At 46.9% G+C, this 23,617-nt stretch overlaps 1 protein-coding gene and 1 long non-coding RNA gene across 7 annotated transcripts in view; one reads left to right on the forward strand and one right to left on the reverse strand.

Moving 5' to 3' along the window:
- CCND3 (cyclin D3) overlaps positions 1 to 23,617 on the reverse strand; it is a 98,450-nt gene that overhangs the window by 5,257 nt on the left and 69,576 nt on the right. For 3 of the 6 annotated variants that reach the window (XM_060615521.3, XM_060615520.3, XM_060615522.3), the window contains one exon: positions 497 to 712. The exons of 1 other annotated variant lie outside the window; for it this stretch is intronic. In XM_060615521.3, the coding sequence (XP_060471504.1) occupies positions 497 to 667 (171 nt within the window). In that variant the 5' untranslated portion in view covers positions 668 to 712. Of the gene's footprint in view, positions 1 to 496; positions 713 to 1,077; positions 1,288 to 1,577; positions 9,249 to 23,617 lie in introns of those variants that run through there. 2 more of the 6 variants (XM_060615526.3, XM_060615519.3) reach the window with 2 other exon arrangements.
- On the forward strand, positions 15,036 to 15,548 carry LOC132667074 (uncharacterized). The gene is made up of 2 exons (XR_009604965.2): positions 15,036 to 15,141; positions 15,370 to 15,548. It is a non-coding gene; the product is annotated as an uncharacterized LOC132667074 (long non-coding RNA).

The following is a 23,617-nucleotide window of genomic DNA, read 5'->3' on the forward strand; positions in this document are numbered from 1 at the left end:
ATTGGCTCTAGGAGGCTTTTCAATCACAAAGTCCACACTGGGATAAAGACTCAACCAAGGCAGCCCCCTCCCCCACATGAAGCACATTCCACTCCCCCACTCCAGTGGGGGTGTGCAGGCATGTCCTTTTGCTGCCAATAAATAACTCATGGTGGCTGTGTAAACCCAGAGGCAAAGTACTAGTGAGTATAGACATGCAGTTTGACTTGCTGCTATCTGGGGGAAAGACCAGGAAGGAATGGCACCCCCTGGAGGTCAGGAGAAGGGGATTCAATTCATGCTGGCAGCTCAAGCTTGGAGGCCGGGGTTAGCTACCCTGACCGTCTGACTGTCCCCCCACACTGCCGTATCTTTTGTCCAAAAATAAATAAATAAATAAAATAAAATCGCTTCTGCTACCCTCCCCAAGGGCAGAAAGTTTCTGAGGTCTTGGCCTTCCTTTTCCTGGTAAGTGTGGTGACAGTATGTAGGGGGGTGGGGAGAGTTATGCACGCACCCGCAGCTGGCGGGGAGAGACAGAGTGGTCGGTGTAGATGCACAGTTTTTCGATGGTCAGGGGAGTAGTCTCGCGCAGCTTGGAGGCCAGCAGCATGCAGACCGCACCCAGGAGCTGCAACTGCGCCTTTCGGGTGGGGACGCAGGACAGGTAGCGATCCAGGTAGTTCATGGCCAGGGGGAAGACTTCCTCCTCACAGCGCTGCTCCTCACAAACCTGGGGGAGGGCGCACAGTCACTTCTAGGGCAGGGGCATGGGGAACGCAGCAGCACTAAAGGGGGGGGGGGCGTTGAAGGGAAGTGGATGAGGGGCAAAAAAATGGGGGGGGGTAACCTTCTGAGACAAGGACTAATACGCAGGATGCGCCTTCCCTAAGGTGACGCCCCCCACTTCCTCCGCGTAGCCTGCCTCCTTCCCCCTCCCCTGGGGGGTGGGGGTACGCCAGAGGCTCCCTTCCTCAAGGATTCCAAACTGAGACTGCCCTCCCCCATAGCAAGAAGGGGGTTGGGGGACGGAAGAGGTAGCTACGGTGGGCAGAGAACTGGGACCTTACCCCCATTACCACCACCCACTGCACACACCCAAAGGGAAGGGAGGAGACTCCAGCCGCTGCCTCCCGCACTTTTCATTTCCCTGACTGCCGGAACAGCGCGCGCGCCACCCCCACCGTCTTCCCCGCCAGAACCCCGCGACAGACACAGGAACCGGCTCTGGGGCGGGGGCGGCCGAGCCCAGGGTTTTCCAGGCGCGCTCTCCCGAGCAATCCGAGCGGGGGAGGGAAGCAGGAGACGCTGAGAGAAGCCGGAGGGGAGAGGGTGGCCCCGGTCCCGCTTTCCTGGCCCGAAGGAAGGGTTAGGGAGGGTGCCAAACGACCGGCAGTCAGAGTTAGGGCTGGGGAAGGGAAAGGGACACCACGGAGGCAGTCGGCTGGCTGGGGTGCCCGAGTGAGAGACCAGGCCCCGGGGATCTGAGCCACCGAAGCATCTTGTTGATTGTTGTTGGGACCAGGATGTCCCCACAGGGCGGCCCGGAGATGTCCGGAGCCGGGCGGCGGGGGAGGGGAGACCCTTCCGGGAGATACCTCCAGCATCCAGTACGCCAGCATCTTCCGCATGTGCGGCTTGATCTCCCTCTGCACACACTGGAAGTAGGAGGCGCGGGGCACGTAGCGCTCCTCCAGGCGGAGCAAGCTCTGCAGGACACGCTGGTCCCCCAGCAGTCGCGGGTCCGGCCCGGCCCGGGGCGCGTGCCGGGTGCCCTCGCAGCACAGCAGCTCCATACTCGGGCAGCGCACGGGCGGGCGGGAGCTGGGGCTCGCGAGCCAGAACGCAGGCGGCGGTCGGGACTGCGCGGGGCGCGGGTCTGGTGCTGGCGCTGGCACTGCGCGGCCGAGCCCCAGCCCGCCCGCGCCGGCGCGCGCGCCGCTTCCCTGACAGGCGCCCCGCCCCTCGCGACGATGTAGCAACCGTGGAATGCGAGCGTCTCAACGCGCAAGGGGCGGGGCCGCCGGAGCCCCAGACGGAAAGGGCTGGCTGGCCGCCCCCTCCCCCCGGGCGGCCGCATTGGTCCGCGGGGCGCGGGCCGGCCGGCTTCCGGGCGCTCCCGGCCCTTCTGACCACCCGCTGGAGAGAAGCTCCTTGGAGGTGGGCCTCTTCCCCTCCGACGAGCCCTCCCCTTTTGCTTCTCAGACGCTAGCCTCCCGGGAAAGAACTTTTTTCCAAAGGTTATTCATTCATTCGACAAACCCTACTGCACCCGCTGATTGCTCTGGGCAATATGAATGATAATCGACTGGGCACTTCGTAGTGCACAACGACCTAAGCACTTAACGTGTAGCAACTTATTAACTCCTCGCGAAAACTCTCAGGTGTTAAACTGATTTCGCAGATGAGGAAACTGAAGCACAGCGCGGGTAACAATCATAGTTAGCCTGTGGCAGAGCCAGGACCTGGAAGCTGAAGTCTGGCTCCAGAATCTGTGCTCTACACCACTGCTACTTAAACTGCGATTCCCCAGACCAACAAAAAACGGCACTCCCCGAGAGCTGGTTAGAAGTGGCCCACCGAGACCAGCCGGATCAAAATCTGCATTTCAACAAGATCCCTGGTGATCCCCGTGCACATTAAAGTATGAGAAGGGCCGGTCTAAATCTGCGTATTACACAAATACAACCGGGCGGAAAGGCCAAGGATTCAAGGCCTCACCTTGTCATTCAGTTGGCTGTGTGGCCTTGGACAAGCCCCGAAGTAGGCCTTAGTTTCTGTTTGAGGAAAACGTGGGCGGAGAAACTAGATCCTCTGAGAAGGAGTTTCTAGCTCAGACTATAAACCTACTTCCCAAACTTTGGGTTACTTTGCAGTTTCCCCAAAGCTGGATTCTACATGACCAAGAGGCAGACCACAGGCCTCTAGTAAGGCTTCAAATGGGAGGAGGGAGGAGGCCTTGGCGATCCCTGCCTCTCCTGGGGCCCTCCCGAGGAAGGAGCCACAGAAGTGACTTGTTAAGAGACAGGACACTGTTACAGCAAGTTCTACGCTAAACATTCTCTCAGTGAGTTGTTCCGTTTTATAGAATACGTTTTACCGTCATTTTCATATCATGGAAATGTTCATTTACATTCTAGAAAACTTCGACAATATGGATAAGACACACAAAAAAGGAAATAACAGCTACCTACAATTTCTCCAGAGAGAACCCCTTCAAATGTCAATGTTTATTTTTTCTACAATTGTTCTGTGAATGAACACATATTTTTAGGAATAAGATCATTGTAAGCTGTTTTGTAAGCTGGCTTTTCACCCCACTAAAAATAATACTGTTAGGACTTTTCCATGTCATTAAATAGTCTATGTATTTTTTCTTAATTTTTAAAAATTTTATTTATTTTAGAGAGAAAGGGAGCATGCAAGCAGGGGAGAGAGGCAGAGAGAGAGAGAGAGAGACAGACAGACAGACAGAGAGAGAGAGAATCTCAAACAGGCTCCAGGCTCAGTGTGGAGCCCTTCTCAAGGCTCAATCCCACAACCCTGTGATCATGACCTGGGCCAAAATCAAGAATAGGGCACTCAATGACTGAGCCACCCAGGAGCCCCTAAATAGTGTATACATTTTTAATGGCTATGTAGTATGCCACTGGTGAATGTATCATAATGCATTTTACCAAAGCTGAATTATTGGAAATCTAACGTGTTTCTAGTTCTTCCCTATTAAAAACAATACAGTAAAATGCTTTTGTGGTAGTATCTTTGTGCATATTCATGATTGTTTCTAGAAGTGAATTAATTTCTAGAAGTGGAATTTCTCAATGTAAGGTTATGAAACATTCCAAGGCTTTTGATACAGTTCTTATTACCAAATTTTCCTGCTAAAAGGCTGAGCCAATCTAATGAACAAACATTAGAAAACTTGAAGAAAAAACGAACACTACCAGCTGGAGAGATGAAAATGGCATATTAACAATTACATATATTTTTAATTCAAGAACCCTTGTTGTATCAACATGTATCTGTGCCATGTGCCTTGTGTGATCTTGTAAGTCCTTTACTCCTGTCTTCAAAAACACAAACATGCAGTTTCTTCAGCTACTTATTCATTGCAATGCACTCTTTCATTAAAGAGAACAATACATTTAAAATTAAAAAGATTAGGTATGAAGTTATGGAAGGAACAAAGATGTTGAAGTGTAAGAAGCTTTTAGGGTGCAGGAGAACTAAAAACTTATAGCTTTTGAAATAAGTACAGAACCAGAAACTAGATCTGTCCTGAAGGAAGGTGTTTCTTTACTTTTAGAATTACTGAGTAGGACTATTGAGATAAGAAAACTGTACCTTTGATAAGACAGCAAATCACCATTATTTTTTATCTTAAAATTTTTTCCAGTTTTATTGAGATACAATCGACATATATATCAGTTATATTAATTTAAGGTATACAACCTAGGGATTTGATATATGTAAATGTTGCAAAATGACTACCACAATAAATTTAGTTAACATCTGTCTCCTCACATAGTTACATTTTTTCCTTCCGATGAGAACTTTTAAGATCTGCTCTCTTAGCAACTTGCAAATACACAATATTGTTAACTATAGTCACCATGTTGTGCATTACATCTCCAGAACTCATCTACCTTATAATTAAAAGTCTGGACCTTTTGATCACCTTTTGCCACTTCCCTCAGCCCCCCAAACCTCCCCACTCCCTGCCTCTGACAACCAACAATCTGTTCTCTGTGTCTGAATTTGGTTTTCTTAGATTCCACATACAAATGAGATCATATAAAAAAAAAAAAATGAGGTCATATAGTACTTATCTTTCTTTGTCTGTCTTATTTCATTTAATGTAATGCCCTCAAGGTCTGTCAATGTTGTTGTAAATGGCAGGATTTTTTTTTTATGGCTGAATGATCTTTCATTATATATATTATACACACACACACACACACACACACACACACACACACACATACACATACATATGCCACATGTTCTTTATGGAGAAAAACTGGAAAGATAAAAAGCGGAATATCAGTAAGAATATTGACTATTATTAGACATTTACATTTCTTATGTAAATTACCTATTTATATCCTTTGCCCATTCTTTTATAGGAATTGTTTTTATTGATTTATAAGTGCTCGTTACATTGAAAGGACACTAACCCCTTTTCATATTTTTTCTTTATCATATATTTTGCAAAATTTTTTTTGGTTCATCATTTGCCTTTTATTTTTGGTTCATGGTAGATTTCTTTTTTCTGTTTCTTTGTTGTACAAATAGGTTTTTATTTTATATAGCCTTATCTATTGATATTTTCTATAATGACTTATGCCTTTGAATCATGCTTTGCCCATCTTAATAGTATAGAAGCATTACAAGAAAGCATAGGAAATATTTATAGGTGAATTTTTTTTTTTTTTTTATCACCCAGGGAACTTGTTGAAAATGCAGTTTTCTGGGCCTGGCCTCAGGGCTTTTCATTCTTCAAGTCTGTAATGAGGCCCCCAAAATCTGCATTTCCAAGAGTACATACTATAAAGTTGGGTTGTTGGGGTTTTTTGTTTGTTTGTTTGTTTTATTTGAGAGAGACCCCGCAGGTGCACAAGCCTGCAAGCAGGGGAGGAGCAGGGGAGGGGGGAGAATCCCAAGCCGACTCCAAGCTGTCAGCACAGAGCCTGCAACACACAGCCCAACACGGGACTCAACCTCAGGAACCACTGAGATCATGACCTGAGGTGAAATCAAGAGTCGCACACTTGACCCACTGAGCCACCCAGGTGCTCCAGGTTTTTTATAATGTGTAAATTGTTACCTACATTTATTCATGATATCTTATTAAGTGGGGCTGTTGCCTTACTTTTCCCAAATTATCACCCAAATGTCCATGACACTGATTTAACAATCAGTTCTTTCTTTATCACTCACTTCTCTGCTCTAAGCACCCCTTGGCCTGGTCCTTGCACTTCACAGTATGCCTTATTTGGGACATTCAGGGTCAAAAAACTTGACTGGGAATTGGCCCTCAGAATTCCTTCACCTTTCATCTAAGGAAATTCACCTGGTCTTTACCCCAATATCAAGCACAAAAGTGCTTAAGAAAAACACCAAAAGCTCATTTAGTCTGAAATAACCATGGTCCTTCTAAGAGAACTTGTCTTCAACTACAGCGAGAGGTATGTAAGTTAGCACAGAAAATTCCAGTTAGACAATATGAGAAAGGAAACAATCTTCTTCTATGCAGACCTCTACAAACACGACCGGACCTCTCACTGCCCTCCTTATCTCTTCAATCCCCCTTCTACCACTGGTCAGCCCATTTATGCTCTCTGCTCCATTTATTTAGTCATCCTTTCAGCCCCAACTAGGGTCCACCGTCTCCCAAGAAACCTTCCTAGAACAATCCAACTACAGGAACCAATCCTCTGGCCTCCAAACTTCTGTGGATCCAACTGTACATGCCCTAAAACTAAACATTTGGCTGGCTGGTTCTGGATCTGCTCTCTGTCCCTCTCCAGAGTGTAGCTCCTAGAAAGGGAAAGAGAATCCATATGTATTGAGAGCCAACAATGTGGCAGGCACCGAGCAGGGTGTTTATCATCCACCATCTCACCCTCTAAGAATTGTTTTGGGGATGGGAAAACTGACGTACCAATGGAATTAAATAACGTACTGAAGGTCCGCTTAGCTCCCCCCAAACCATACACTTTTTAACTGTATGCTGCCTCTTCTTAAGGAGGGGACTGTGTCCTTTATGGGTGTCTCTTCTACGAGACCCAGCACTGGGCTGTGACCACCAGCAATAATATCAGTCTTTGGGGCACCTGGGTGGCTCAGTCAGTTAAGTGTCTGACTTTGGCTCAGGTCATGATCTCACAGTTCGTGAGTTCGAGCCCCAGGTCCGGCTCTGGGCTGACAGCTCAGAGCCTGGAGCCGGCTTCGGATTCTGAGTCTCCCTCTCTCTCTGCCCCTCTCCCACTCACACTCTGTCTCTCAAAAATAAATAAACATTAAAATAATAATATCAGTCCTTTATGGAGAGCTCACTGTGTCCTGGGTACCTGGGTACAATACCTGCAGGGACAATACCTGGGTACCCAATAGGTATTCAATGTTCCCCATCAACGTTATGAGAAGTATATGATTATTTTCCCCCATTTTACATAAAAGGAAACTAATACTCAGGGCAGCTAAATAATTTGCCCAAGTTCACACAGGACGTCAGTGGCAGGAGCAGGATTCAACCCAGGCAGTCTGCAGAGTCCCTGCTCTTCACTGATTCCTTCTTCTGCCTCTCGTGCTAGTCCGAGAGGGTGTGTTGATTTACGAGTTGTTGATTTACTGAGGAAGAGGCACACAGAGACTGCCCGTCCAGGAAGGTAAGGGTGTGAACTTGTACCCTGGGAAAGGGAGCTCCTGGCGAGCAGGGCATTTTGAGGGATACCTCGGCCTCGCCCCTGGCCGGGACTGCCATGCCCAGAGCTGAGTCATCCTGAACCTCCAGGGCCCAGGAGCCAGTCAGTGACGAGCCGGCTGTCCTCTAAAGGGGCAGGTGAGCACTAGATCAGAGCGGTTCCTGGAATGTTGGCTGATCTGCCTGGGCACTTCAACAACCACCTCTACCTCAAAGGAATAGGGGCTCCCCTTGTTTTTTGTAAGGAAAAAAAAAAAAAAAACACGACATAGCAATGACCAGGGCCAATATGGGAGGAGTTTCTGCCCAGGTGCACTCAATCAGAAAAAGTTACTCAATGAAACGGCCAGTTAGAGGAGGGGTGGGAATGGAATGTCACAGGCCAGATGAAAAGCCCCAAGAAGGAAGCATTACAATGCTCTCTTCCTCCTCTTCTTCTCCCACTCCTCCTCCCCTTTGTCACTGAAATGTCCCCATCTGGGAACTGAGGGGGTGAACAAAGTGATGGGTGAGGCCCAGCTCCCCCCCACCCCCCACCAACCCGGCCTGTCTCTGGTCTCCAGGCTGGGGCTCGGTTACCTTCAGACCCATTCAGAGGACAGGTAGAGGCAAGGCAGGCTTGGGGGAGGGGAAGGCTCTGGAGTCAGGCTGCTGGAGTTCAAAGCCTCATGACTCTGAGGGAGTTACTGGAACCGCTCTTTTTCTGTTTCCTCTTTTGTCTGATGAGGATAATGCTCTTATGGCATGGTGAGATTCTGAGGACGAAACATCTCACACTGCCTGGCACACAGCGAGCCCTCAAAAGCAGTAGTTTCTGTTGTCGTTGTTTTGGCCTCTCTCCAGGAGCACCCTTTCCGCTATGGACATGCACCCAGAACCCCTCAGAGAAAAGCAAAAGTCTGAGCGGCAGAAGCCCTCCTCCTTCCCGGTATGGAAGCTGTAGCAAACGTCTATGACCCAGCTCGTGATGTGAAGTGTATGGCCAGGAGTGGGTGGTAAATACTGCAGGGCCCGGCCTGGGGCCACGCTGCTCGGCACTCCCTCTATACCACCTATCCGTGCCTCAGTTTCCTTTTCTGAAAATGAGGATAATAGTAGCACCTCCCCTACAGAGCAGCTGTGAGGCTGAAAACAGGCTCTTATGTGTAAAACACATAGAACAGTGCCTGACATGGTGAGCCATTAAAAAAGTTAATTGGGACTGTGGCACTTAAAGACACAAACTTCTTTTTTTTTTTTTAATTTTTTTTTAACGTTTATTTATTTTTGAGACAGAGAGAGACAGAGCATGAATGAGGGAGGGTCAGAGAGAGGGAGACACAGAATCCGAAACAGGCTCCAGGCTCCGAGCGGTCAGCACAGAGCCCGACACGGGGCTCGAACTCACGGATGGCGAGATCATGACCTGAGCCGAAGTCGGCCGCTTAACCGACTGAGCCACCCAGGTGCCCCAAAGGCACAAACTTCTTTACCCATATGGACTATTTATGATAATAAATGTAATACAACGCATGTGGAGGCAGCTAGAAAATAAAACATGCCAGGGATTTCTATAGCAGTGGTGAAGATCTGGCAAATTCTTTGCCTCAGAAAGGGTGAAGAAGACAGTGTTCCAGTCAATGAAACAATCTAGTATACTAAACACGGTCTCAGAGGCCAGGGAGGGGAAAAAATAAAAAAATAAGATAAGGGCACCTGGTGGTTCAGTCGGTTAAGCGTCCGACTTTGGCTCAGGTGTCATAATCCCACACTCCTGAATTCAAGACCTGTGTCAGGTTCACTGACAGCTCCTAGCCTGAAGCCTGCTTGGGATTCTGTCTCCCTCTCTCTCTCTCTCTCTCTCAATCTCTCCCAAAAATAAATAAGCATTTAAAAATAAATAAATAACAAAAAAATAAATAAAATAAAATAAAATAAAATAAAATTTGAGACCTAATTACAAACATCATGACTCCTCATCCCTAAATATTTCAGCCTGGATCTCCTAAGAACGCAATAGTCTTCCACATGACCACACTAACACTATACCATAAACAATCTATATACAAAGTTTACACTAACTTTGTATATACTAACACAATACCATAAACAATACCATAGTGTAAATACCATTTACACTAACACAATACCATAAACAATCTATATACAAAGTTCCCCAGTTGTTCTTACTAATATTCTTTTGTAGCGTTTTTCCTTCTCAACCCAAGATCCCATCAAGGATCATGTTCGCATTGTTACCCTAAATCTTTTTTTTTTTTTTTCTTTGAGACAGAGAGCACAAGCAGGGGAGGGGCAGAGAGAGAAAGGGACAGAGAGGCAGGCCCTGTGCTGACAGCAGACAGCCTGATGCGGAGCCCGAACTCACAAACCATAAGATCATGACCTGAGCTGAAGTCAGACGCTTAACCGACTGAGCCACTCAGGTGCACAGGTTACCCTAACTTTTCTATCTCTTTTACTCTAGAACAGTCTCTGACACTTTTTTTTTTAATGTTTACTTTTTTATTTTGAGGGAGAGAGTGCGAGCAGGAGAGAAGCAGAGAGAGAGAGGGAGAGAGAGAATCCCAAGTAGGCTCCACACTGTCAGAGCAATCTCACGACCCACGAGATCGCGACCCGAGCTGAAGCCAAGAGTCTGACACTTAACCAACTGAGCCACCCAGGTGCCCCACCAAACTGAACATAATTTTGTTTTTCCTTAAAGGATTCAGGAGATACTTCAGGGTACATACAGTATTTCAGGTCACAGTTTTGAGCACCTGATGTACAATATTTCAAATTGGTAATCTTCAGAAGTATTTGTCCATTCCTCAGTAAAAACTGAGCATATCATTCCTACGTAGAATAATTTATAAATAATGCCCATACCTGCTACTCTAATATATCATGCACATTATAGAACATACTAAGACATTTTAGGGGCACCTGGGTGGCTCAGTCCTTTAAGCAAATGACTTCAGCTCAGGTCATGATCTCATGTTTCATGAGTTCAAGCCCCACGTTGGGCTCTGTGCTAACAGCAGCCTGGAGCCTGCTTCTGTTTCCCTCTCTCTGGCCCTCTCCTGCTTGTGCTCTGTCTCTGTCTCTCTCTCTCTCAAAAATAAACATTAAAAAAAAGAAGAGGGGCACCTGGGTGGCTCAGTCAGTTAAGCGTCCAACTTCGGCTCAGGTCATGATCTCACGGTCTGTGAGTTCAAGCCCTGTGTCGGGCTCTGTGCTGACAACTCAGAGCCTGGAGCCTGCTTCGGATTCTGTGTCTCCCTCTTTCTCTGACCCTCCCCGGTTCATGCTCTGTCTCAAAAATAAATAAAAACGTTAAAAAAAATTTTTTTAACCCAAAAAACAAAAAAAACACACAAAATCTCAACACAGCACTTGCGGGCATCATTACCAATCAGAGAAATCAGAGCTGGCATGTGAGGTGACCTGTTCTCTGTTTCTGTTTCACATCGGAGGCTGCCTTCTTGGCTACTCCACGGGGATGTCCAACAGGCACCTTTAAATTCAACTTCTCCAAAACTGAGATCCTAATCTTCCCCCACCAAAAATGCTCCTCCCACAGGCTTCCCCCTATCAGCAAATGGCAACTCCATCCTTCCAAAACAAGGGCCAAAATACTTGGTGTCACCCCGGACGCCTCTCTTTCAAATCCCACATCCGTCCATCAGCAGAACACAGACGCGCTACTTTCAAAGCATCTCTAGAACCACCCTCTTCTCTTCTCCTCTGCTACCTCTCTGGTCCAAATTCAATTCTTCCTTGTCCTTATTGGTCCCCCACATCCATCCCATCACCTATTTCTGGTTGATTCTATGCCCCCAATACATCTCCAATCCCTCCCTTTTTTCTGTTTCCACTGCCACCACTCTGGCATTGTTGCATCAGCTGGATTACTGTGGTATAGCCTCCCAACGGGGGTCCCTAATCCACCCTTACCCCCCACCCCCCACTGCCCTCATCTAGACACACTGATGCCCTAGTGGCTCCCATTTCACTCCTGGTGACTGCCAAAGCCCTCATGGTGCCCTGAAGATCCTACGTGATCTGCTCCCACCCCATTTCCCACCATTCTCTCATGCACTCGGCTATTTTTTTTTATGTTTCTTTATTTTTGAGAGAGACAGAGCGAGAGAGAGAGAGAGAGAGAGAGAGAGAGCACGAGCATAGGAGGGGAAGAGAGGGAGACACAGAATCCGAAGCAGGCTCCAGGCTCTCAGCTGTCAGCACAGAGCCCGACGCGGGGCTTGAACTCACAAACCATGAGATCGTGACCTGAGCCAAAGTCAGAGGCTTAACCAACTGAGCCACCCAGGCGCCCCACACTCAGCTATTTCTGGAACAGACACGACATGTCGTCACTAACGTCCTAGATCTGTTTCTGGTTTGTCCACTCCCTCACCACCCCACCAAAACAGAATGGCGCCTGATCCATAGTAGGTGTCCAAAAAAAAAAAAACCCAAAAACCAAAAAACAGACAAATCCTTCTTTGAATAAATGAATGAAACAAACTGGATGTAAGAAAAATGCCAACTGGGGCGCCTGGGTGGCTCAGTCGGTTAGGAGTCCGACTTCGGCTCAGGTCACGATCTCGCGGTCCGTGAGTTCGAGCCCCGCGTCAGGCTCTGGGCTGATGGCTCAGAGCCTGGAGCCTGCTTCTGATTCTGTGTCTCCCTCTCTCTCTGCCCCTCCCCCGTTCATGCTCTGTCTCTGTCTCAAAAATAAAAAAAAAATAAAAAAAAATAATTAAGAAAAATGCCAACATAAGCCTCACAATAAATGCCAACCTGTTCCAGGTAAAGGAGCTGGTGCGGAGGGGTGGGGCTGGGCACAGGGGCGGCACCTGTCGCACCCAAAGCTGGGAGGTAACTAGCTGCTCAGCTCCAGCCTTCGGCCACGCAGTGGTAATGAGTCCTGCTGCACATGCCCTTTGTTTTCAAGGCACACATCATGCTCTAGGGATTGGATCTGAGGGGCGGAGGCAGTTTGCAATCTCTAGTGCATAAATTGCTTGTGAAAAGAAAGCTCAGGTACTAGCCTGAACCTGTTTAGTCTCTCCTTATCATAAAATGAGAACACAGGCTATATATGTACATATTTGCTTTTTCTCCCTCCTTCTGGCTGTCTGGGATTCTGCATAAATGAAGCTCTCCCGTTCTATTACTCTTGCTGAGGTTCCTGTTCAACAGCGAGGGGTAAGACGAGCATGGGGACCTCAAATGTGGACGAGTCACCTACAGCAAAACACCTGGCAATGAGAGACCTGTCCTTGGGCTCTCAGCTAGAAAGCAAAGAGGCCAGCATGCTTCATTCGAGGCACCAAATAGTCCTAGCATTGGTTTAGCATCATGATTACGTAAGTGAGCTCTAGAGTTAGGAGGATGCCTGGCTCTGCCGTTTGCCAGCTGTGTGATCTTGGGCAGGCTACTTAACTTCTCTGTGCTAGGCTTCTTATCTGCAAACTGGAGACAGTCATAACGCTTACCTCATAGGGTGGTGGCAAAAATCAATGTGGACAAAATATCTACCACAGCGCCAGGATCATAGTTAGTGCTCGGTGGTGCAATAGCTGTGATCATTAACAATCCACATTTAACAAATGCCTTCCCAGGGTGCCTGGCTGGTGCAGGTGGTGAGCATGTAACTCTAGATCTCAGGGGCATGAGTTCAAGCTCCACATTGGGCATGGAGCCTACTTGAAAAAAAAAAAAAAAAAAAAAAAAAAGCCTTCCCTGCCCCAGGCCTCAGGAAGGCTTTAAGATGTCCTAGAATATGCTGGACATGAGTCATAGATGAGAAGCTTCCATTTGAAGAGTTTCCAATTTAAGCAGATAGCTATGAGGATCCTGCATCATGGAGAAATCCTGAGATGTCATTCAGACAGAAGACTTTTTACCTGGGTATTTGCAACACCCACCAGGGGCAGGTAGGGTGCTTTACGTGATGGGAAGGGTGGGCTGCACTGGGGGTGGTGGCTGTTGGTGGTGCCAGTCACCTGAGTAACACGAGACGGCCTGTGGTGGGAGAGGCAGGGCTGGAGGAGCTCAGAGAGTAAGTGGGGTGGAAGAAGGGAGAGGCAAGGAGTAGTGTGTCTCAACTGTGGGACAACCACCCGTGGCGCCACCCCACAGAATTTTGGGTAATAATAATAATAATTTATACCTGCTAAGCACTTTCTCTCAGCCAGGCACTGAGCGCTTTACCACATTTGCTCTGTGAGTTATAGGTGCTGGTACTGTCCTCATATGATGGGTGGGAACAGAGAGACACAAAGCAGGTAGATATCACAGGGGCACCTGGCAGGCTCAGTCCCTGAAGCGTGCAACTCTTGATCTCAGGGTTGGGAGTTCAAGCCCCACGTTAGGCATAGAGACCATTAAGAAAAAAAAGCACATTTAGAAGTTAGGTATCGCCAACGTCCTACAACTAGCAAATGGCTGGCTGCCTTGGTTTGGGCTCCTGAGCAGTCTCGAAGACAAGGATTCAAGGCAAGTAATTTACCTGGGCGATGGTTCCAGAAAGCACCCAAAAGGGAGCCGGGAAATGAGACAGGAAAGGGAAGGAGGCCGGGGAAGAGTACACGATTGGGTAAGTGTGAGGCACTAGTCTGAGTTCAGAACAAAGCAAAACAACAACGACAAAAACCCTAATTCGTTTAATCCATATAATATCAAAATTTTGAGGTAAAATACTATTACCATCCCATTTTCCAGAGACGTTAAGCAATTACGCAGTGTCCTATAGCTATGGGATTTGGAACCAGGTTTAGCTGCAAACCGCCCCCCCCCCCCCACCGCCGCCCCTCTTAACCACTGTGTTGTGATGCCTAGACGGCCACAGCCATCTTGCACTAAGAGAAGGAGCTGACACTTGACAAGGACACATCTACAGGATCAAAATAAATTTCTCTCCCTGAATTGCTGAACTAACCAATGCTGGGACACCCTCCTTCTGGACTTTTTTGTGATGTATGAGGTAACAGATTTTCCTTATTGTTCAATTGACTTTCATTCCCCAAGTAAAAGCTCCTTTCTCTACTATCACCCACATGATGGGACAACCTTCAATAGCAAACAGGCAAAGAGTTCTACCAAAACTTCAAGAGAGAAGTGATTTCAATATTACCCAAAGTCTTTCAGAGAATATTAAAAAAAGGGTTCACTTCTCAGTTTATTTTTAGCGTTAACTTTGATTCCAAAACCAAACAAGAACAGTATGGGAAAAGAAAATTACACTCATGAATGCAAAATCCAAAGCAAGATATTAGCAAATGGATTCCCACAATATCTAAAAGGGTACTCTGTTATGATTATGTTGACTTTATGGCCAAAATGCTCAGTTAGGTTATTTTTTTGAATCTACGTAATTTATCACACTAAGGATTAAAGGGTAAAAAAGCAAACAAACAAACAAAAAAACAGCAGATGATCACATCCCAGTAAGAAAAGGACTCTTGGCAAAGGAGCAAAAATGAGAACTTCCTCAGTCTGATAAAGGGGATCTACTAAAACCCTACGGTAAACATCCTGTTTCATAGCGAGACACTGATAGTAAAGCAGGAAAAGTGCCAAACATCCAGGCCAGTGGGAGAACTTCGAGGGCAAAGGCTGGGAAAGACCAAGAAGTACCAGTTCCTCCTCCACGTCCAACCTGTTCAGTCCTTTCCTGAGACTAGCAAAGCCACGTGTTCCCAATGTTCTCATGGTAGACCATCATCTTTCCGCCTCTCTCTCAGTAGGTACATTTTTTTTTTTTTAACGTTTATTTATTTTTGAGACAGAGAGAGACAGAGCATGAACGGGGGAGGGTCAGAGAGAGAGGGAGACACAGAATTGGAAGCAGGCTCCAGGCTCTGAGCAGTCAGCACAGAGCCCGACGCGGGGCTCGAACTCACAGACTGCGAGATCGTGACCTGAGCCGAAGTCGGACGCTTAACCGACTGAGCCACCCAGGCGCCCCTCAGTAGGTACATTTTTATGAATACCACCATCTTTCTTCTGAGTCCTCAGATTTTAAACTCTAGCGCCATCTTGGATTTCTTTCTTTGGTTTCCTACATCCAATCACTTACCTGGCCCAAAACAAAAACCACTCCTGAAACTAAGATCTCACCCTTCCTACCAGCCTCTGGTGGTCTTTTAGCAAATTTCTCAAAACTCGCCACCAAAGTAAACCCTTTACAGCAGAGAGGAGACAATGAATCTCTCTGAGGAATCTGGTAGCATGATCCAAAATCACCCTCTGCAAACCAGAAATTTATTTAAAGTCTAACGTGCTCCCTTAGAAATGTATAGACATTTAGGATTCTGGGGTATAATATACCCATAATTGTTTTAATATAAAAATAATGGTTTAAGTTACTTATGGTTAAGGAAAATTGAACTCTAAGGAAGCCATGTATACAGTAAGGCTGGCAGGAGTTTCAAACCCTCTTTTGAAAGGCTGGGCTTACATGACTATTGCAAAAGTCTCCCTGAGAGCCTCTCCATCTTCACTGCTGCTTCCAGATAGATCCAGATCAATGGCCCAGAGCCATCAGATTAATCTCTCATAGACACTCTTTCATCTCCAGTCCAAGGACCTGCTTATCAGGTCATATTTTAAAGTCAACCAGCCTGGCTTTTAAAATTCTCCTTCAAGAGGCCCCAATTACCCTATCCAATTTTATCTCAGCAAGAGCACTCTGGTCCGCCTCGAGGCCTTATCATCAACCACTGGCATCTTGCCTCTTTCTCCAAATCCAGCTCTAGCTCTAGCCAGGCCTAGCTCCTGGCCCACCAATTCCATGAAGCTTCCAGGGGTGTAGGAGTGAATAGTCAGGAAAATTTAGAGCCAGAAGGATCAGTGATGCTCAAAGAGAAGCTGACTTGCCCAAGGGCACAGAGCCAGTTCAGGGTCCTTTTCAACTATTCCATTGTCTCCTGTGAATAAAACACTGGAAACCCTTGGGGGTAGGCACCATAGCCTTTTATTCCCAAATTTGGTTAGCCTGCTGTAGGAAGTGCTGTGCATAAAGCTGCATGCACTTTGGTTCCAGACTCCCTGTTCAGGCAATTCCCCTGCTCAGAAATGTCTTTCTTCCACCTTTGTCAGCCATTTACACTTGCAAAATCCAGTTTAAGAGTCCTCTCATTGTAGATTATTTACTTTTTCCTTTTAATTTTTTAAATGTTAATGTTTATTTATTTTTGAGAGAGAAAGAGAGAGAGTGAGAGAGAGAGAGAGAGACAGAGCATGAGCGGCGGAAGGGCAGAGCGAGACAGAGACAGAATCCGAAGCAGGCTCCAGGGTCTGAGCTGTCAGCACGGAGCCCGATGTGGGGCTCAAACTCACAAGCGGCGAGATTATGACCTGAGCTGAAGTCACACGCCTAACCCACTGAGCCACCCCGGCACCCCTTTACTTTTTTCCTTTTAAAATTGTCGCTAGTGGAGGGCCTGGGTGGCTCAGTCTGTCAAGCATCGGACTCTTGATTTGGGCTCAGGTCACCATGGGAGCCCTGTGCTGGGCTCTGTGCTGACAGCTAACAGCCTGCTTGGGATTCTCTCTCTGCCCCTCCCCCACGCACGTTCTCCCTCTCTCAAAAAAAAAAAAAAAGAGAGTATGATTATTTATTAAAAAAATAATAAATAAACAAATAAAATTGTCATTAGTGTTGTTAGCACACTGAGCAAAAAACAAATACACTTTTAGAAGAGAGCCGTACTTCCTCCAAACTCACAAATCTGGGCCAGGTGACTCACTCTATTTTTCTGTTTTTACTTTCCCTCCTGGAGACTGTGTATCATTCATTCTCATTCATTCATTTATTCCACAGATCCTTACTGAGACCCTATGAAGTGCCAAGATACTCCTGGAGCCATAAACAATACAAATATAAGATAGTTCTTTTCTCTTAAAGAGGACACAATCTCCTGGGGGGAAATAAAATGTCTTTGCTTTCCTTCTTAATAATTACCTTTACTTGATTCTTTCATTGACTCAAATATGGGGGTTTTTGGGGCTTTGACTCATCATGTGGCCAGAAAGTTCCCTGAAATCAGGAATTGAATCTTCTCACTTTTTTTGGTATGTAGGTAGAGTTAAAATATGTTCCAGTTAGTACTGATTGTCCTGGTATAATTATTAGTGGTGTACCCTTTCACTATCAAAAGTGCCCCAGTTTGGAATAACACGTGTTGGTGAGGCTGTGGAAAAACCGGAGCCCTTATAACTGCTGATGGGAATGTAAAAGGATGCGGCCACTTTGGAAAATGGTTTGGTAGTTCCTCAAAATGTTAAACATAGAGTTACCCTACAGGGGCACCTGGGTGGCTGAGTCGGTGGAGCACCTGACTTTGGCTCTGATCGTGATCTTACGGCCCATGGGTTCAAGCCCTGCATCGGGCTCGCTGCTGTCAGCCTGTTAGTGCAGAGCCTGCTTCAGATCCTCTGTCCCCCTCTCTCTGCCCCTCCCCCGCTTGCACTCTCCCAAAAAATAAATATTAAAAAAAAAAAAGAGTTACATATAACTTAGCAATTCAATTCCTAAGTATATATGCATGAAAAATAAAAATATACCTCCACCCCAAAAATTGTATACAAATTTCAGAGCATGATTATGATTCATAATAGCCAAAAAGTGAAAGCAGTCCAAATGTCTATCGATGCAAGAACAAATATAATGAAGATGATGTGGTATGTCCATACAATGGAGTATCACTCAGTCATTCATACAAGAAATGAGGTGTTGATGCACCCTGCAGCCTGAATGAACCTTGAAGCATTATGGTAAGTGAAAGAAGCCAACCACAAAAAAGCACAGTTCATACCATTCCATTTATATGAATTGTTCAGAATAGGCAAATCAATAGAGACAGAAAATAGATTAGTGGTTGTCTAGGGCTGGGGTGGGGGGTGATGGTAATGGGGACTGACTGCTCATGGGAACTGAGTTTCTTTTGGGGGTGATGAAAATGTCCTAAAATTAGATTATGGTGATGACTGCACAACTCTGTAAATATACTAAAAAACTAAAAACTTGTGCACTTTATATAGGTGAATTCTATGGTCTGAAAATTATATTTCACTTAAACCTTTTAAAAAGCATTCCAGTTTGGATAATAAATTATGATCACCTCCTACCCAGGGAGGCCTTACCATCGTGATTGAGACCATAGGAACTTTTGAGTTAGAGAGACCTAGGCCTGAACCTGTCACTTACTTGTTGTGTGACCTGGGGGAAATTATCTGATTTTTTCATCTGCAAAACAAGGTAGTCATGCCCACCTCAGAGGATTGTTGTAATGTGAGGTAATGCATGAAAAGTGCTGGGGATCCCCTAACTCCATATGCAAGTTGCTCAGCTCTTAGTAGGTATCTACACTTGCAAAACTCTAACACTGGATGGACGGATGGATGCATGGATGGATGGATGGATGGATGAGTGGATAGGTGGGTAGGTGGATGGATGGATGGATGGATGGATGGGCAGATGGATGGACCAAAGGGTAGAGCAAGCCTGAAGCATCTCAAGATTCAGAGAGCACATTATACTCAGTCCATAAAATAAGATGTTCTTTTAAAAAGGAACTGAAGGAGGGGCACCTGGGTGGCTCAGTCGGTTAAGTGTCCGACTTCAGCTCAGGTCATGATCTCACAGTCCATGAGTTCGAGCCCCGCATTGGGCTCTGTGCTGACAGCTCAGAGCCTGGAGCCTGCTTCAGATTCTGTGTCTCCCTCTTTCTCTGCCTCCCCCCTGCTCATGCTTGGTCTCTCTCTGTCTCAAAAATAAATAAAAACACTTAAAAAATTAAAAAAAAAAAAAAAAAGGAACTGAAGGAGCAGTGGACCAAGTTCACCACAGCCACCCATTCTGCTTGGCCAGTCAGCCCCCTCCTTAGTGTTCTGAGCCCCACAATGTGAAAAACTCTAGGCTGAGCTTCCTGGAGAATAATGGGGGAGAAGTCAGGATCTCCACTTTCAAGAGAGTCCCCTCAACAGTGGGAGGGTGGACATGTGTGGAGGGACAAGACAGCACACACAAGGCCACGTAAACAAATTCAGGCTGACCAGAAGCACTCCTGGTCTCTGAGTGGCTCTGAGCAGACAACCCAGGCTAAGCTAACTGTGTGTTCCCCCCAGGATGTGGCCTCCATCACCTTCAACCATCTTCTTTTTTTTTTTTTTTAATTTTTTTTTTAACGTTTATTTACTATTGAGAGACAGAGAGAGACAGAGCATGAGCATGGGAGGGGCAGAGAGAGGAGGAGACACAGAATCGGAAGCAGGCTCCAGGCTCTGAGCTGTCAGCACAGAGCCCGACGCAGGGCTTAAACTCACAAACCACAAGATCATGACCTGAGCCTAAGTAGGCTTCTTAACCAACTGAGCCATCGAGGCGCCCCACCTTCAACCATCTTCTGATGTGATATGTCAAATGGTCCCAGAGATGCGTTAACCAAACACTCCTCCACAATCCCTTCCCTGGTTCCTCGTCCTCCATCAGGCTCAAGAACTGTCAACATCTTCCAGGGCTTAAGCCGAGGCCCTTGTTTTCTCTTCTCACACACACATCAGAGACCCCACTCTATTCCTTCAGCCTCAGTTCTTCATGCTTCTCCAGTTCTAACCTCCATCCCAAACTCCCAGCCTACACCCCCACCTAGATGTCACACAGATGCCTCCTCAAACTCAAAGTGCTCAAAGCCAGTCCCTCCTCCTTTGTATTTGGTGTCAGTTAACCCCGACCCCCTGAGTCACCCAATCTAAAAACGCTGACTCTAGTCTTTCTTAGTGCCTCTTGCTCCAAGTTTGTCCAAGTTAACCTATAAGCAGACTTTGTCATCAGAGTGGCTCTGGAATCTGGCCCCTCCACTCAACGCTCAGGCACTCCCACCTAACATTTGGACTGGTGCAACCCTCTCTCTTCTCACTGGCCTCTCTCCCTCCACACACCCCCTCCAGCCCCTGCTCCCCACTACTGCCCAAGCCTTCTTTCAAAAACATCAGGAATGCACACATGCTTCCTTTGCTTCTTAAAACCTTAAAATCCCTAGGATTACCCAGATAAAATCCAGACCTATCTGAAATGGACATGCAAAGTCTGCCATTACCAAAAAAAAAAAAAAAAAAAAAAAAAACATAAAAACCCCAAACAACAACAACAACAAACGGCTAGGGATGCCTGGTTGACTCAGCCAGTTAAGCATCCAACCTCAGCTCAGGTTACGATCTCAGGGTTCGTGACTTTGAGCCCCACGTTGGGCTCTGTGCTGACACAGGGAGCTCTCTTTCCCTCTCTCTGCCCCTTCTCCATGCTCTCTCTCTCTCTCTCTCAAAATAAAGAAATAAACTTAAAGAAAAAAAAAAAGGCTGCCATGATCTACCCTAAAATTCTCCCTCCAGCTCTCTCTCCCCTCTCCCAACAAACACACCCTCCACGTACCTAGACTCCAGATACACTAGACGGTCCAGCACGGATGCTCTGGCCTAGCTCACACGCTTCCTTCTGCCTAAATGCCCCGTCCGTGCCTCTCTTGCGATGCTTCCTGCCCTTCAAGGCCAGCTCAAATACCACCTCCGCCGACACTTGCCTCAGATCCTCCTGTTGAAGTGTGAAGGAAGGAAGGGGGTGAAGTACAGCAACTGCCCACAGAGGCCACTCTGACTACTGACCAGGGAGGGGGAGTGTGCCTTGGCCGAGTCACCACATTTCAGGGTCTGATCCTCAGCGTTGCAGGAGAAGTATGCTTTCTGAGGCTGCCTGAAGAGTCCAAGCAGTCTAATTGTTCCTAATGAAAGCCACAGAAACAGATACACACTTCAGAAACACAGCGCCACCAGGAGAACCTGAATACAGGGCCAGCTGATCCGCCCAGGCTCTCCTGGACACAGGGAGCAAGCTCCGGCTAGAGGGTTGCATGGGGAACACAGAGAGCCGGCCTGCCCACAGCCAAGGCACCCACCGTGTCCCTCAGAAGACAGTGTAGAGTAATGGCTGAGTTAGTAGTTACAGAGCCTGGGTTTGGAACCACTTATTCTGTGACTTGGATTAATCTACCTAGACTCTTGGTTCCTCATCTGTCAAATGGGGCTAATGATCCCCTTTGTCCTGGCTATTCCCTCTGCCTGGACCACTCTTCCCCTGGATACTCAGGTAGCCCCCTCTCCTTCTTCCTCAGGTCTCGGCTCAATTTTCACCTTTTCAGAGAGGCTTTTCTTGACCTTCTTGCATCAAATAGAAACCCCTCCCCTCATCTCTAAGCAACCCCCGTCCTGGGTACCCTGCCATATCCACAGTGCCTGGACCAAGGCTTAGGCAGAGGGAATGTTCTGTAGGTACAGCCAGAAAGGATGAATGAAGCACGCCTACCCCCATAGAGTTGTGAGAAGATGAAGTGTTTAGAACAGGGCTTGGCCAACATCAAAGATGCGAAAATGTTAAACCTTATTAGGAGAGCCTCCTACTGAGAGAGCCTGCCCCATACCAGGAACCCAGAGATGCCCAAAAGGAGTTGAGGGCTCAAGGGGCTCAGCCTTGTTGGAAAGACAGACGAAAGCTGCAGGAACTCAGTGGTGCTGCAACGAGGCATGAGAACCTGGCAAATTTGGGGTGTGGCTCAGCACTGCCAACAGGGAGGGTGCAAGACAGGACAGTGCCAGGAAAGGAGCCTGGACAGGAAAGCAGGGCAGATCAGGAAGAGCCTGTGGCCACAGGAGAATTTGAGTTGTGCCTTAAAGGCAATGGACTGCCATTAAAGGGGCTAATCTGGATCAGGACCTAGGTACATAAGCAGTTGGACTTTGCCGGGGAGTAAGTAGAGAAAGGTAGTCAAGAGGTTTTTGCAACAACCTTGGGGTGTCTGGCTGGCTCAGTTGGGAGAGCATGCAACTCTTGATTTCGGGGTGGTGAGTTCAAGACGCATGTTGGGTACAGAGATTACATATAAATAAATAAATAAATAAATAAATAAATAAATAAATAAATAAAGGAGATTCTTGCAATAACCGAACGAGAAGTTCCAAGGGTGGTTTTTTACGAAAATAGAAGAAATGCAGGAAACAAACTGACTGGAGTTCAGTGGCCGAGGGGATGACAGGGGAGGGACAGTCCAAGGATGACTAGGGATTCTGGTTTTGGCCACAATTGGGTGGAATCTGATTAGGAGTCCAAATGAAAGAACAGATTTAGGGGAAAAGGGTTCTCTGTTTCACATGTTGCTTTTGAAGTGCCCACAGAGAAGTCCCATACCAGCTGGACATAATAAATAGGCACCATTTATAGAGTCCTTCCCAAGGGCTTGGAATGCCTAGTGTCTATTTTCATTCTCACAACAATCATTTATAGTAGGCATTAACAACCCATTTCACAGATAAGGAAACTGAGACTGAAAAACAATGTAAAGAAATTTCTAAGGCCCACAGCCAGCAAGCAGCCCAGCTGGGATGTGACCTTCCGGTCATGTCTGATGACGCCCTCCCCTCTCCCCCACCTTCATCTTGGTGCCTAGAGTCTGGACACCCGGAGTATGCACTTGTGATGTCCGCAGCACAGGCAGCCCCGTTGTGGACTGGATGCTGCCACCTGGGGAATGTCAGATGAATGGAATGCAGAAAACACATTTAAGGGGCAGGTGGAGAAAGAGGAACCATGGAAGGAAACAACAGTCCGAGAGGGCAGGAGAGAACGGAAGGAAGCCCAGGGGAAGAGCTGAATGAAGCCCGATCACGATGCTGTCAGAGGTCGGCTGGGCCAGGGCCCCTCCCTCAAGCCCACGGAATGTCAGACCCACAGGGCCCAAGCACCCTCCCACCTCCATTGACACATTGTTTCTTTAGGTATGTTAATAGAGGCCACTGGTTAAAGTTGAGCCTTCCCTGGCTCTGGGACCCTTTGTGTCTGTTCAAATCAGCTTGCATATCTTTGCTCTGACCCATTATGGATCGATTTGATTTTATAGTTTACATCAGAGGTTCGGAACAATCTTAATTTCAATTTCTGGGAAGTTTCTTCCAGGCTGACCTCCTGCGGTGTGGAATGCAGCACATTACATCAGGCCTGGATTACACAATGGCTCTGTTAAAGTACTCAAACCTCAGTGTTCTTACCTATAAAATGGGGATAATATAAGCTACCTTGGAGGGATGGTTACAAAGGAGAGAGAAGTGTACCTACTCATTTACAGTAATGTGCTGTTCTATTATTAAGTTGATTCTGTTTACTGTTGGACTTCA

The sequence above is a fragment of the Panthera onca genome, chromosome B2 (genome assembly GCF_046562875.1).
Source record: "Panthera onca isolate mPanOnc1 chromosome B2, mPanOnc1 haplotype 2, whole genome shotgun sequence".
Classification (NCBI taxonomy): Eukaryota; Metazoa; Chordata; class Mammalia; order Carnivora; family Felidae; genus Panthera; species Panthera onca.